This window comes from Cornus florida, unplaced genomic scaffold (genome assembly GCF_030987335.1).
Source record: "Cornus florida cultivar Cherokee Brave unplaced genomic scaffold, ASM3098733v1 CherokeeBrave_3.0.0_Hap2_Chr11, whole genome shotgun sequence".
In the NCBI taxonomy this organism is placed as follows: domain Eukaryota; kingdom Viridiplantae; phylum Streptophyta; class Magnoliopsida; order Cornales; family Cornaceae; genus Cornus; species Cornus florida.
The window spans coordinates 119265868-119282906 of NW_026775581.1; the positions used below are offsets into that span (position 1 = coordinate 119265868).

General features: G+C 33.7%; 1 protein-coding gene across 4 annotated transcripts; it reads right to left on the reverse strand.

The window, feature by feature from the left end:
* Positions 1-1378: 1378 nt before the first annotated feature.
* LOC132285402 (protein S-acyltransferase 8-like) lies at positions 1379-12960 on the reverse strand. 4 transcript variants are annotated; one of them, XM_059787582.1, is made up of 7 exons: positions 12465-12960; positions 11652-12059; positions 7036-7055; positions 6870-6945; positions 6099-6404; positions 5007-5237; positions 1379-2288 (listed from the first exon to the last, which is right to left on the reverse strand). In XM_059787582.1, the coding sequence occupies exons 1-7, from the start codon at positions 12501-12503 to the stop codon at positions 1827-1829; spliced, it is 1542 nt and encodes a 513-aa protein (XP_059643565.1). In that variant the 5' UTR covers positions 12504-12960; the 3' UTR covers positions 1379-1826. The 4 variants fall into 4 exon arrangements, with proteins under 4 accessions (XP_059643565.1, XP_059643567.1, XP_059643564.1 ...); XM_059787584.1 differs by lacking the exon at positions 11652-12059; XM_059787581.1 differs by having other exon boundaries at positions 6870-7055.
* Between the last annotated feature and the right edge of the window lie 4079 nt (positions 12961-17039).

Below are 17039 nucleotides of genomic sequence, written 5' to 3' on the forward strand. Positions count from 1 at the left end.
AATTATTGGTACCAATATATTAGAATAAATTGGATTAAAATCATAAAATTTTCACCACTTTCAAAATTTGATCATAAAAATTCTAGTCTGTTTCAGAAAATCCTACCAATTTAAAAAGTGATCATCCCCAATATCTATATGCGTTAATCGATTATGAAATGCCACATTTAACCTTTGAAAGTCAACCAATTTTTGTAGTCTGTATATATTTTTTTCCAATTATTTTGTAGAAGACCCGGTGTTTAAAAATTCCAATTTGGCTTTCAACTTTACTGGTGTTAAATAGTATAATTTTGATAGCACAAATGTATAATTTTTCATCACTAATTAAATTTTCTTTTTTGCTCTATTTTGGGATATAATTTTGTGTTTGTCGGTTTGACATACCATTATACATAATTTTAAATTAATTTTGATTTTTTATGAAAATATTATTAAAGTACTGAATCTTTGTTATGGCTTCTATTGTGAGACAGAAATTTGAGAGAGCCAAGTGAGATAGAAGAATAAATTGGAATCCTAATACTTAGTTTAAAATATGAGAGCAAATATAAAATTAAAAATATAAGAAATTAATTTCTTGTTATATGCGTCCTTTTAGCAATTTCATTGCAAGGTAAAAAGAAATTGGAATTCTAAAATCCTAATTTAAAATATAAGAGCAAATATAAAATTGAGAATATAAAAAATTATTAATTACTTGTTATACCTAACTTTTTAATAATTTTATTGCAAGATAAAAAGAGGTTGAAGTGTACTGTTTGGGTATCCCAGCCCTTTGATGCATCTAGTGGGATCCCGCCCTTGATGCATCTAAGGGCGGGTACCCAGGCTAATCTAACAAGTGTTTTATTTGAATTTTAGAAACATTTTTCTAAAACAAAAAGATGAATGTTTTATGGCACTTGAATAAAGAGTTCGGGAGTTTTTTGAGTTTTTTTCCGTTAACAGCTAACAGTAGAAGAGGGTGGAATTTCTATCATTTAAAAATATATATATATATTATTTTATTTTTGTGGAAAGAAGAAAGGGCACGAACACCCAACATTTCTACCATGACCCCTTGAGTCACAACCTAGCTAATGCAACAATGAAGAGGTGCCTAGATCCACCAATGAAAGATGCTCAGTCCTTTTTCAATGGGTTCCGAGGATTGAAATTCCAAGAACTTGAGTTCAAATAAAAAAAATAACTAAATAAAAGAAAGAAGTTTGAAATGACAAAATTATTAATGTTACCGCTCGGAAGGACTTCTAGCTTTGCTTGATCGGGTGTTAGATTTGAAATTGGAAAAAATTTAGTTTAAAATTTGTACTAAATTTTCTCCAATTCCAAATCAAACATTATACAAGAAATTTTCATTCACAAACACCATGCAATCACAAAAATTGATCCATATTTTCCAAACCCTTGTTTTACATCTGTTCTCCAATTACTGATAAACTTGAGAAATAAAAAACACAAATTGATAATGCTAATCCAACAGTTACGAATCAAACAAGCTTTAAATATACAGAAACCCCAGTTAAACATATCTTATACCAAAAAAAAAAAAAAAAAAAAAAAAATCAGTAAGGAACTCTATCAACCGTCTCTTCCAACCCTTGTGACTTCTCCAAGGGAACAAAGAGGGAACTAGGGAAGGGGAGCGCCAAGATCAGTTTGTATTGCACCAAAAAGATTAAAAAAGGGAGGTCAAGTTTCAACAGCCTAGGGCATATCTGTAACTATCGAAAACAATGATTGCTGCGTATTGCACCACAAACAAAATCAACTAAACCATCTCTACTGGTGTTCCTCAATTTGAGTATATATAGTTTCTGCTCTCAGCGATTGGAGTTAAAGACAAGAATTTCTGATGACAAATCCATGCTTGCATTTCTTCTACTGAAACTGGAGTGGTGTCTCTCTGACCAGGAGATGGATTTCTGCAGTTCCAAACCTAAACCAAATTCATCATCGGAAGACTTCTTAGGTAGCCCATCACTGCCTCTGTTTCGAATATCCCCTTCTTCAAGATCATGGCGTTGGGATATCTTCAGAAGATCATTACCAATCTCTAGATCATCTTCTACTTTTGCTCGTCTCTCCCCACCATTATCATCCAATTCTGCTAACCTGACAGTGCGCTTGGGAGGCCTTGGTGCCTCTTCTTGTACATGGGCACGGAAATTGTTTCTTGAAGGTTCTATCTTTGAGCAGAACACATCAAAAAAATTGCCCAGGCAGCCCCGGTCATAGACATTGAGTCTGCTGTCTGCTCTGTAGCGAAAATTCTCATATGTGGTCTGAAGACATCATATTACTGAATTAGAAATATCTAAACAATAAAAAGAAGAATATAGTGGGGATGTACTATATATAAACATTATGGTTATTAGGGTAACAACAAAAAAGAAAAGAAAAAGGAAAGGTCATTTTTATCAATTTGCAGCATTAAATTTAAGTAAATTCTAGGCTGAGACAAAACTGTTGTCACCCAAAGCAAATAAAGGATGTCGCTATCATCCCCTGCCAGCTTTTCAACTATTACTTATCAGAAGAAAACGTGCTAAACTGCTAAAATAATGCATATTTTCACATTCAAAATGTTATCTAAGGAAAAGACCATTGAAATCACATCTTGTAGCTGTAAATCGCCACTAAGCTTTAAAATAATTAGTTGAAAGCATTTGAACTAATTACTTTAGGAGGAAAAGTAAACTTTAAAATAATTAGTTGAAAGCACTTGAAACACTAAGCTGGAAACATGCTACTGAAACATGACACCAAACAGCATTTGTCACACTCCTTTATAAACAATCATCATGTAAATGTTTCAACTTTCCATGTACTAGATGACTTTACACATTACGTGGAACTCCCATGTGGCGTATGACTCAGCATACTGGTCTATGTGACAGTAACCAGGCCGTACCACGTGTCCCAAAAGCATATTATCTTTAATATTCTTATACATGAAGAATGATACCCGTGTCTTTGTGATAAACAATTTGAAAATAACTAGTCTCCACCTGAAATAAGTTTTGCTGCTAAAAACGCAACTGCAATGACTTCATCCCCTCTAATGACCGTTGCTGCATGTTCTCTCCCTAATAAACCTTGCTTAAAATAGTTAACAAAAACAAACCTTGCTCAAAAGACTTATCAAGGAATTCTTCTCCCCAAATAAACCTCACTCGAGGGCGATAGATAAAAGCTCATCTACCCAGATAGAACTCGCTCGAGAGCATAGCAAGGAGCTCTTCTCATCAAATAAATCTCACTCGAGGACCATAACAGGAGTTCCTGATTCTTCCTAGATGAGCCTCACCAGAAGGAGAAGCAGAGGGAAACCACGAAGCCTCAAAAACACTTCGTACACTCCAGGGAGGAAGCAAGACGTTGAAGGCCCATTATGACCTAGTGTACCAACCAACCTATGCAGTACTTACCAAAAGGTTAATTAGCTTCTAGGAAGGACTTTGACTTGAGGCTAAAGGTCAAGGTAGTGTTTAGGGGAGCTTACTGACACTAACAGGTCTTTTGCTGTAAAGGCCTTTTCATAAAGGAGTTTTGATTAGGCATTCTGTGAATACAAGGGATTTTAATCATTTCAAGAACAACAAACAAGTTGATTTTCACGACCTATTTGTTCAACTAACAATCTTAAAATAATTCCCATTGAAAGCTATGAACAATAAATGGTGGTGACCCAAGTGTACTGCAAATAGAAGATTTGTTTCATCGTCTTTACTTGTAACTCTATTTTAGAATAGATGCAATGTATAGAATTTCAGTGAACAAACCACAAAAGCATTCTCTTTCAAGTTATAGGCAAGATGACTCATGATAATGAAGGTCTTGTAGAGTTATAACAAAAAAGATGAAATATTGAAGGTAGTTAATACATAATGCATAAAAGCGTACATAAATACTACATCAATAGCATAATAGTTGCAAGGAATCAAGCATATATAGCAATTATGATGAAGCTGGAACAAAGTTTCATTTCTACTTTTGTTTCAATCAATCACATGAATAGTAAAGGTCCTTGACTAAGGTATATATAGAGAGGGATTGACTAACCCTAGAAATAGAAGACTAAGCCGGAACTTTGCTAGAGAAATCGAAAGAGAGACTAGGGTTTCAATAGTTGTTCAAAACAAATAATTAGAGAGCAACAGCATTTGGAGAATTACAATTTATTAAAAGATCTTAAAAGCATGTGGGGGAGAGAACCTTTTTGAATTGAACTAGAATGAAAACTTTTGATATTCAACAAATGAGTCTATCGGCGTCTTGAGTTTGATGGGATAGTTTTAGGAAATAAAAGTGGGTGACATTGTTAATAAAATTTGTTACTTAAAATCATCCATTCGCTTTGCGAGAAGCAAGTTCAGGAAGCTAGTTTTTTAGGCTTCCTAGGAAAGGACTTTTTCAAGACTTCGACCTCGATCTTTAGAAGTCTGTTTCCTTGTTTCACCAAATACCCTTTTTTCCAGGAAAATGATACCAAAGGTTCATGGAGGAAAGCCCTCAAATAAAGGCTACCTCGACCTAGCTCGAGAAGCAGCAAGAGACTGTGGTTCCTCTTAGGAAGTGCCCACCCTATTACATTAATAAGCTGCCAGACCAAACTAAATGGCACTTTTACTTCAATTATTAACCATCCTCTTCCAATGTCCAGTACCACAAAACTATTCATTTATACAATTGAGCCACCTCAAACCAAAACTGTCACAATGGCCTTTAATCATGCATCACAGAAAAAAACAGTTATTGCTTTCCCATGAGCAACTATATACCTCCTCTTGGCTCATTAAAGGCAGAAGTGATGACTACCACCTAACCAATCGGGCTTCATCGAAGAATCTTGGATTTTGAAGCCCGATTCCATGGAATTTCTCGTAAGAAAAGACAGAAAAAATTAGTGTCTGTATTTAGTTAATTACTAAAATCAAAACAACTTATCATTCATGCAGAGGAAGAAAAAAATCTTGACCAAACAGAAGGAAGAAACTGACCTGGTTTTTGCCTATAAGATATAGGTGGAAGCCAGTGAGACCCCCCACAAACCACATAGAAATGAAACAATAGGCCAATAGTATCACTGATGCAGGTGATTCGTTCATAGACTTCCAAACTGTTCCATAACGATCCATAAGAAATTTCATGTTCAAAGCCGACATCGAAAAGACGAAGATACAGAGAAGTGCTGAAGAAGAAACAAACATAAAAAAGTAACGGTAGTTGCGCTGCACATAAACACTTGTCATTAGCTTTTGAAATGGAACTTTTAATATAAACAATAATAAATAAATAAAAGAACACAAGATGTATTGAAGCAGTTCAATTTACTTCCATTTAATCAACTCGATCAAAAGATACATAATGTCCTTAAACCTAGTTCTCTTTTGTTCGTCCTGTTCAATACACTAAGCGGCCAATTATTCAATAGCTATATTAATCAAGCTATCCTCATCAAATCATCACAAAATGACTTTACAACTTCTCCCCATATGGGTCTGATCCCCTGGATAAGGCTATAATATTTCAGTAACTTCATATCCTAACAATAACTTTAATTAATTATTATTATTATTATTTTTTTTTTTTTTTTTTTTTTTTTTGTGAAGGGTGGGGTCTCAACAATTACTTCAGTATAACATGCTAACAGCAGGGAGCAAGATTAGAGACTCAGGTAAATGTACCGAAGTCAATAAAAATACATGGCCTTAAATCTCTCAAGTTTAATTTCTTAGTGGCCCAACTGTGAACTTTGCCCTGTTGCTGAACTACAACATATTATATAAAGTTTTCACATATTACAAATACTCATAAAGCATCCACAAACTCCTTTTCAACAAGTTACCTGAACACCTCAAATATATTATAACAGTCAAATTTTCACATATTATACCTTTCTTGAATGAGTTTACAGAGACCAATCTTTTCCTGAACTTAAGTCAGACTAAAATTTTCTCAATTTGGCCCAATTAGTTACAATTTCATGGCAAATTTACATAAATATGACAGATATAAGAGCATGCAAATGGAGGGGGAAAAAAAAAAAACCTTGTAAAATGGATAAAGGAAGAAGCATAAAAAATACATACCTTTCCTATGCATTGGCCCACCCAGGGGCAATGGTGATCAAAGCGCTCCACACAATTATCGCATATGGAGCAATGAGAGCATCGGGGAGGACGATACAGCATACAGGTTTCACAATATTTAACCCTCACAGCAAAACCGTTAACAAAGACTTCTTTGGTGCGGGGAAATTGAAGGCTTGGTGTTGTTCTACCACCAACCTCCACAGAGGTTGAAGAATCATAACATAACTCTTCCTCTGGAGGATGTAAATTGCGGGGAACAATGCCAGGGTCCCGAGCTGAGGTCAAAAGAAGCAGCACCAATACCTGTTATAAACAAGGTATTAGTACTAACCATGAGAAAGGAAACAAAGAAGCAGAGTTGGCCCTAGTTTAATTATTAATGAAACCACTCATGCACATCAAGTGCACACAGAACATAAAAAGTTCAAAACCATTATTATCAAGTGGTACCAGGAAAACTGCAAAATCAGGCCAGCCAATTAAAATTTTGATTGCAAAATGCGGACATCATTTGGTTAATTAACTAACTTTTTTCCTCTGTAATGCTTCATGATACTTATCAAAAACTCATTTTTTACTGTATCTGGTTTTTAAATTAGGTACCTTCTTCTCTATTCGTCTTTTTTTTTCCCCGGAAAAAGGTTGGTCCCAAAACAACTTTGTTTCACAGAAACAAAAGTAAATAAATAAATTTGAGGCCAGCTTTTGATGAAGTCCAGCAAAATAACAAAGACCACATAAAGATAGACCAAGGTTCAGAGAACTAACAAGGATTGTTAAGACAATTGATACAACCAGAATAGCATATCCAGCATTATATGCTTGAAGCTCATTGAGAAGATTCCTGGCAACAAGTGTACAAAAGATCACAACAGGAACAAGGATAAGCAGTAAGGTAATTATCAGTGACCTAGCATCTGGTCCAAATATCAACCTCCCACTGAAGATGAATTTCTGCAAATTTAAGACAGACAATGATAATAAGATAAAAATACAGTTGGGGTAAAAAGAATTAGCAAATTCATAAAGTAAAACCCATAAGAAACCTAGCGGTACCATGCCCCTACTTCCCAAAGGGACGTCAGGGGTTCGAGCCTCAATGGAGGCATGTTGTATGAGTACCAACTAAGGAAAAAAAAAAAAAAAAAAAAAAAAACCGACCTTTACATTTTCTTTTTCTTTTTTTTCCAGATATATATATATATAAACAGTGAGATTCCTATGATGAATATGTGTGATAAGGGAAAATTTGTGATTTGTAACTTCACTGTTCTGGAATAATGTGCACTTTATTTTACACACTTAAATATAAATAAAAATAAAAAGTTCAAGGATATCCAAGTAATTTCTTTTCGTGCTATGCAATCTAGGTTAAAAGGTGCAATGAATAAAATTTGCTATTTCATCAAAGTTGGAGGAAATGCACAAAATTCCATACTTTCCGAAGTTGTTGAATCAATCAATTACCAAAACTTTTGTGTGTGCCTTCTTCCCCCTCTCCTCCTTAATTTAGCCTTTTTATTTAATTGTTGTATTCAAAAGTCAGTTTCAACTACAAATCTCAAAGACATTCCTATAGTTTCTCCCACACACAACACTAGTACAATTTTTTGGTAACAGAAATTGGGGAAATTGTGTAGTAATCCTCATCAGGGCTAACAACAGTTTAACACTCTTTAACGATTAAGTTTTTGTCAAACATGGAATTTTCATAACCAAGGGAACAAGAAAAAGTATAAGGTAAATATTTATTATATAGTAAACCTAATTCCCAAGGATAACATCCTTTCAAACATTAGAAACTAATACAAATTAGGACCAAACATAAGCCATTACCCATGTTCTTCCTGCCTATGTGGGGTGCTTGAAAGGGAAAAGGATGGCAATCTAAGTAGGTGATGTGATGATTAATCACTCAATTCAGTAATTCTTAAAAAATCAAGTGATATTCAATGAAGTACTTTTTTTTTCTCAAAAGTTTCAATGAAGTGCTTTAGATTATGCAATTTAGATATCACTTTTAAAAAAAAAACAAAAAAAAAAAAAAAATCGTCTAAAATAAGGATAAAATTTTAAGTGAGAATTAATTTATCAGTGACTATTGAACACTTAAAATTCAAACAAGTCAACTTAAAATTTAGCTCTTAAGATTTTTAATGCTTAATTTTCAGTTTTCACAAACAGAACTTAAGCTTTTAATTCTTGAAATTCTGCATAAACATCTTCATGTGTCCCATTTGCATTCACCACAATCTAATTTCTGACTCATTGACCCTCCTAGCCCCAAGAAAACACACAAATCTTTGTTCCTCTAGCTTGAACTATATGAAAATCTTGTGATTGCATGCACTATTCTCTATGGGGTCAGTTATCAGCCCAATGACAAATACCTGAAAACTTCCGGTGGTGTTTACATCTAAAGAATGGTTGTCTTCTTAATACAGAGAACAGTGAATTTAAACTGCAAATATAAGAAACAAAGCTTTTTGTGTAGATTAAATGTCAAAGTACATCAACGTTGGTATTTCAGATTATGTGATTTCTTTTCAATCCTTCTAGCATGTGCATTCCACGTCAAATTTACTGGGTTGTGTGCGTGTCAAATAGAAAAGCACTAAGGAAGCTTTTCATATATATATATATATATTTTTTTTCATGAATGCAGTAGAACTATTCCTACTCACTTTAAAATAAAAAAAAAAAAAAAAAAAAAAAGACAAAGAACTCCTATAGTGCCTCAAGACAGAGTATGAGAAGTAACCATTTTAACAAAAGGAACTTCTTCAAATCCAATACTTGAGTAGTTGACAACTCATTTGGAAGTCTAAAAGAGAAAGGAGGAAAATGAAAGGAAAAGAAATGATAACATTTATCCTTTCAAAAGATGAAAGAAATGAAATGAAGGTGATAACAACTCTCCTCGGTTGAGAGTTCTATGAGAAAAAAGAAACAAAGGGAAGGTCATAGAGAAAATTATATTATTTTTTGTTTACCAAAAAAAAAAAAAGGTACTAAAAACTCACTTCTTATAGAAGTAGAGCGAAGATAATTAATTACTAACTCATTTTCCTTTCATCCCACTTATTTAAGAGGATGCAAAAGTGGCGCTAGAATCATTATTCTTCCCCTTTTCCTCGTTAACTGCCAAACAAGGGATATCCGTCCACATTTATCATTTTATTTCCACTGCATTTGTTTTCATCCAAATGAAGTAAATCGATAATGGCACAAAAAAGTAATGTTTTAAATCTAATGCGAACATTTCGTTTCAAGAGGTGTCCAACTGTTTTCCTCGTCTTACAAATTATATAAAGAACTAATAAAACTTTAAGCACTGAGTAATATAAATGCTAAATACGGACACTTCAATCAAGCATACAAGCGCACTCGAACTATAGAAGCCGAGTATGCCATAAAACTGTTCTTTTGAAGTAACATAAGTCTAACCATTTAATAACACCGCTTCAAGTAATGACATGCAACATCCAAAAGCCATACTAAAAAATGGCAACCCTTAGTTAGGTCCCTATAAAAATAACAAATAAAATAAAATAAAATAATAAGAAGAAGAAGATAGACATTGAACTATTGAAGTAATGACAAGACCCGCTTTAGCATCCCCCTTGGCTGCTACTCAAGAAATAACTATTTCACACCTGTTAATTTGAATTTAAGAATACATTCCATTGTTCAATTAATAACGAAATGTAATATAAACAATTAGAAGCTGTTGAAATTTACAATCGATATGCTACGAAGCCAATTGTTAGATTGTAGGACCTTGACTTGGGGCTTTGATACGTCAGAATACGCTATGACCAATATAAATCTAGAGGGGTGAATAGATTTTGTCCAATTTCAACTAATAATAACTGATTTTTAAACTTTAATAATTATTTGTAAACAGCATCAATATGACTCAATTAAATATAGATAGCATGCAACCATAGAAGAATACATGATTTTTAAGTGGAACCCCAAACAGAAAATAATCATGGGACCTAGTTTAGGCAGATCAAATCCACCATGAGAAAGAGAGATTGCAACCAAGTGAACATTTCCCAAACCCTAGAATCCATATAGCTACCTCCTAACACAAACACATCCACCAAATTCTCTGCTCGAGTTTCCAGAAATACAATTTGCTCGTCAATAGATCCACTCCCTAAGTGATCTGCTCCTCCGAGACCAGCAGTCCAAGTTGTGTGACTGTTGTGTAGCGACACTTCGGTGTTGAATTTTTTGCATAACACAAGGAATATGATAACACTATGAACAATAAATTACCATCTAATGCATGATCTAGGCAATGAAAAATAAAATATGTTTGCTAAAAATATATAATCTCTTTCTATATAGTATCTCAATGATGTGTGGAAATCTCTCTATATCTTCGAGGTATTACCGTATTATTAAAGCCTAGAGGTCTTTGTATAATGCTTGGAGTCCAAAGGAATTATTACAGTCTTAGTTGTAATTAAATAAGAAACTTAAACCTTAAATGAGTTTGATTTGGAGAAGTTTCCAACAATTGTTTGTTTCACGACAAACGCAGCGAACCAAGAACAAAACAAGAATCACAACAGAAAAGTAAACATACCACACACAAAGAGTATAAAGGCTTATGTGGATCACCCAAAATCTGGCTATATCCACAGTCCGGCAAAAGATTCTCTCCCTCTCGCTCTCACTCTCACTCTCTATCCTGCAATTTTCAATGCTCTCATTGTCCCACTCCAAACCCTAAACGACCTTATAAACCGGGCTACAAGAAGTACTAAACAGGGTCTAAACCCTTTTTTGGGGTCGAAACCGGGTTGCAGTGTGACCTGGGCCGGAACAAAATTCGGACCACAACATCACAGTTTGCATAAGGTTGTCGACAACTATTGTCCAGGGTTCAATCAAGTTACACTGGTAGTGCTTTGAGCAATCAAGACTTTGATTGAAGTAGAATACTTTGTGGAGATTGTCAATCGGTCAAGGCTTACTGTTTCTACAATAGTTTCCATTTTAAATATATTTATTCCAAAAACAACTTTATGCACTCGAAACAACTTTTTATGAATCAAAATATGCATGTATTGAGCAATAAAATAAGAATGAATGATTAGGAACCCTAATTGGTAAGCTAATTATTCAATAGGTAATTTGATGTACTTCAAATTTTGATTCTACCCTTGGACATAGGTACCATCACTAACTAACTTCCTTCCAAAAATCTAATCAAAAGCTAAAAACAAAAATAGAGACTCCAGCTTTTGTAATGAGCGAAATTTGCAATCACTAGTTCTAATACTAACATGAGAAATTCCTTTTATAAAGAAAATTTCGTTAAAAGATGCTCAAAGGGGATGCACCCAGAGGAACAACTACACGAAAAAAACAAATATATAGATTGCTATAATCTCAAGCTATTAAAAAATCAACATCCTCCACACATATACACACCCTTCTTGTAACCCAAAAAAATAAAGAACTCGTAATATAATTTTTCAACACCCATATTAATGCTTCCACGCTATAAAAAAAATTCTGTTTCTCTCATACCACAAACTCCACCATATGCATAAAGGACCTCCCCTCCATGTGTCTCGAACTTGCCTGTACATCCCCTCCAAGGATTGAGAAGATTGGTTGCAAATAACATGGGCCAACGTCGCTCACTATTGGACAGTGCAAGAGAAGATGGCTCACTGACTCCTCATAACCAGAACAATAGAAAGCAGCATAGAAGCCGTTCCCATTTTGGGGGTTGCTTTGGTGTTTGTTTGCAGTACCAAAGGGTAATTTGCTTGGTGCAATTCTAAAAGCTTGGACTAAGAGGTGTGAGGATGCGAGTTTGAGTGCAAAATAAGCCAGTTTGTGTGCAAAGTGTTGTCCTCCCAGCATCCCACATTGGGGGACATAGTCACATACGCCTTGTTGAAGTACCCTCAGTGACAAATGAAGTGAATGCTATTTACAAAAAATCAATATCACTAATCAGTAAATTCACTTCTAAGTTCCTTAAAAAGACTAGCAACCATAATCCTAAACCATCAATCCCAATATCAACAAGAAGCAAAATCATATATGCACAAAACAACAATTAAAACCTAATACAAATCATCCGAGCACAAACTCACAAACTCAGTCTGACAAATCTCAACATACCAACAGGATTAAACCCTAACAAAGAACAAAAAAAAAAAAAAAAAAAAAAAAAAAAACTATTCAAAACAATAAACCCAACAAAACCCAGAATAAAAAGTCCATAAAATCAACAACCCACCTATTTTTAACGCAATTAAAGCATGCCCACATTCGCAAATCAACCAATAATAAAAATAAAAAGGACATATAAATTAGAGGAGAACTTACATTGCTTCCCTTCCAAACTTGGTACACGCGCTTCTCCATGAGGAAGGGTATGACCACTGGCTACCATGTGGGAAGGGAATCGAAGGTTTGGAACTTGGGATTGTTCATATTCATTTTCTTTGCATGGGAATTTGTGCATATAAAGAGCGGTATGAGGTTTGAATGTTGGTAGATTGGTGGGTTTTTTATGGGCTTTTGTCTTTTGACAACTCACTGTCTGTAGAGGGACAGTTGAGGACTTCAAAAGATTGTGAAAGCAGTAAAGAATGTTTTCAGAATCCAACAAAGTATCCCAATAAAGAACAACCCAATCAGTGCGATGGTTCACTTGATGCTGAAATGACCGACTTACCTTTCAACTTTATTAATTTTTTTTTTAAATGGTTTTTACAAAATACCAGAATATGGAGAATTTTTTTTTATTAATCGTTCTGTGATTAATTTTTTTTCTTATTATTATTTTTTTTCGCTTGCGCTGTGATTTCTTTTTCTCACATTCCCCACTCACTCATAGTTTGATTTTTTTTTTTGCTTCATTTTTATTTTTAATTTGAGATTGAGTTTTACTTTGTTGGCGTGTCAACAAACAATATCATATATTTGACAGGATGGCAGATGTTTTGATAATTCAATTGGTTAGTGTCTTTAGTGGACTTTGGTGTATTAGTCTTTGACTCCCTACATGTACTAATCTAACTTCTAACATTTCTTGACTTATTAAAATAATATTATATATATATATATTTAGTAGAATGGATCGTTACAAACGGTATGTTTGTGTACAAATGAAGCTTCTGTTCACTATATTTAACCGGTTATTTTTCATTTTTTTCGTATTTATTTTTAGTTTAGTTTCAAACAAGCCCCCCAAGAATTGTTTTAGATCCCTTCTCACGTGATACTGTGTTGTATAATGTATTAATGTGTTTTGTAAGATTATTTTTATTTTTATTTTTACTTTTATGTTGTGTTAAAGTTTATTATTGCTCATTAATTTTAAATTTCACACCGCTAATAGAAATTTAAATTTATATATATGTCATTATTTAGGTCGTGTTTGATAAAAAATTAAAGACCAAAATTTATAATATCTGATTTTTTTTTTTTTTTTTTTCTTTTCATTCGAAGTGATAGTTGAAATCAGTATCAATCGACAATTCTCTCCTTTCCCGCTTTTATGTTTTTTTTAAGTTATGTCAATTTGCGTATCAATGCACTTAATTAAATATGTACAAATGCACTTAATTCATTATTCAGCTTTTCCAATACCCCTATGAATATTTAAGATAAAATGAAATAAATTTAGAAACAAGCTAAAATAATATGATTGTTATGTCTTGTAAAATTTAATTACGTAATTTTGACATCGAACTTGTATATTAAAATTTGGAACAAGCACTTCCAATCTCGACAACCTTCACTTAATTCGTTTAGAACATGAGTAAATTAATCTTCAAAATCATTTCATGGAATTATATTTTGATTTGTTTGATAATTGAAATAACATAATTCATTACTCTACAAAAGTAGAGTGCAGGCATTTTTAAAATAGGTCTTAGTGTAAAACATTTTTGAAGGATAATTGTATTGTATTTTTAAAAATGAAATACATAATTACAAAAAAGGAGTGCATGTATTGCTTACATTCATCAAAATTCACTTACCTAGGTTAGGGGTGCAACTTGGGTTAGGTAACCCGAGCCTAGCCTGATTTTTCACAGGTTTGGATAATTATTTTTACAATTAGGGTTGGGCTTGGGTTGAAAAATCTCAACCCGAATTTAATTAGGGTCAGGCTTAGGTTGAAATGCTAATATCCCGAGCCAATTCGAACCCGAATTATAATATTATTTTCATATATGTTTTTACTTTTAAATACATTATATATAATATTTAAACTATGATTACTTTTTCTCTTTTCAATTCTTTTATTAAATCTTAACTTATTGTATGTTTAGAATAATTAATTTTCTAAAAATTTGTTTGCAATTTATTAAAAATCTATAAAAAGTCTTTAAACTTCTTATTGTTTAAGAGTAATTTAATCTAAAATTAATTCAAGATCATATTCAATTTTTGGTATAAATGTTAGCCATATGTGTAATCCGAATTAACCAAAGTATGCTAAATTGAAGAAGATCTCATGAAAAGTGGTAAGAGGAAGATCTCATGCATTATTGTATTTATTTTCTAATGTAAATTTTAAATGCAATAGGGTTCTAAAACCCTTGGCAGACATAATAAGATATATTTATAGGCACATTCAATTTAACCTAATTCTATGGAAAAAGAAAAGAAATTATAATATAAACTAACTATATGTATATAAGTCGGCACTCTAATCCCACGTGATATCATATATATATATATATATATATATATGAATAAAACATTATAATTATACAATATATATCATATATTGAATAACCCAATTAATGTAACTATTAATTATAATTAATAATTTACATAAACTTATATACATATATACCCATATATATATGTATAACCATTCATGGGTATTAACTGTACCCATTTAATCCATTACTACTATCTAAGCCCAACTCTTTGAAATAAAATAAACATTAAATTTAAACCTTTAATTCTAATTAAACACCTAATCACATAAAACAACTAGTTCAATTTCAACAATTAAATCAAGTTAAACAATTAAACCCACGTAAGCATATAAGTTCAATTACCACAATTAAATCAATTTAAATAATTAAATAAAAAGCCAAATAATCAACTAATTAATTTAAAAATGTAATAAAACCATAAACTAAATACCGAGACTATCCTTTTAAAATTAAGAGTATTACAGCAAGTATGCCACATATGTAAGCATGAGGTCATATGATGTGATCGCTAGCTGGCAATAGTATGAATCCACGCAACCCCGTCGCCGGTGAATGGAATCGAAAAAAGTCAACGAGGAAGAAGTCCAGCTGACTAGTAAAAAGGAGGGATGGGATTCACCCTTGATCGTCGGAGGATGAAACAGAGAGGAAAGAGATGGTGCCAACTATTTGCCATCAATTGATTTACCATATGCACTAAGAACACATCCCCGATCTCTGTGATCAATTGAAAACCATGCACCGAAATATTGTCAAGCAGATCAAAATATCCTGCAACACCAATCCATTGTCTATTATCCACAGCTACTGGATGTATTATATCGCGGATGACTAAATGGCCCATCAAGGAAGACCACTGAGAGTATATTAGCTGATGTACAATGAGCGAGAAGAGAAGGACAAACACAGCAATCTGGACGTAACATAAGATAAAAAGAAAAGTAGAAATAAAAGGTTAACAAAAGAAACTTGTTGTAGGTGCAAAATTTCGCTCAACCAATAATGACTGAGAAAAATAAAACAACTCACTCAAAAACAATAAAAATAAATAAGAACAATGTATAAAGAAGTGTAGAATTGCTTGATCCTTTATTGGAGGTCTTAGCCTCTATTTATATACAAAAGATTGCAAAATTACGGTAGGACTCGCGTTGCTTGCCCTCCAATTCTTTCTATATAACCATTCTTTTCTAATAGAGTTCTTTCCATTGTCGAATCTTCCATACATAGAAATTGCCTTGTACAGAACTTCCTATCCGAATTTTCCTTCTACAGTAAATCCTTCAAATGGTAAGATTTGCGCATTCTTGGGCTGAATATATTTTGATCCGGCTGGGCTTGGGTAACAGGCCGGATGTTAAATACTCATACGCTGGGCTGACGACAAGCTGGGCTGATGACTTCTTGATTCGGTCTTGATGGAAGTTGGAGGATAACTAACAATGGTCTTGGGCTGTAAATACCCTCAATTTGGGCTTGAGCATGATGGGCCTTATATGTCCTTGGAATGTAGATATGGGTAGTGGTGACGTGTGCGCCTTTTATTGGAGGGAGTTTTTTTCCCTCCACACTTTGCCCCAAATTCCATTTTTAATTGAGTGACGGCTCCTATTAAAGAGGGAATTGAAACCGGTTTTTACTTTGCTTCAGAAACGGTTCGTGGTCTTTCATTATTAATCCGTCACACAAGACTTTGCAAGAGTTACATTTGCCCTTGCTGCACTTCTGCGTCCTTCATTCCATCGCTTCCATCGCTTTGTCAGGTTAGTTTCGCATCTTTCTCTTCAATCTTTCATTATGAGTACTTCATCTACTCCCGAACGTGTAGACCTTGGGGATTCTGAATCCACACCTTCATCTTCCCCCATTTGCATTAGGGCTCCCCCTCCTAGGGTTTCTACAGATCGCCCTTCGTTGAATCCATCAGGTACTTCCCCTCTTCCAACCGAAACATCCACCTCAGGCTCTGATTACGTTCTTACCCATGAAGAGAAGAAAGCAATCATCTCTATTCGCCGCATCAAATTCTCTATTGCTTCAGTAATGGAAGAATTTGATGTTCCTGAAGGAGTAGACATTGCAGAATATCCCGAGGGTGCCGATTTCACCTCCGGCGAGGGAATTGTGGAGGATGAGTTGCTTCTTTCGGTAGGGCACCGTAACGCCCTCCGATTCCCTCTTCATCCCTTCTATCATTTAGTTTTCAATAAGCTAGGTC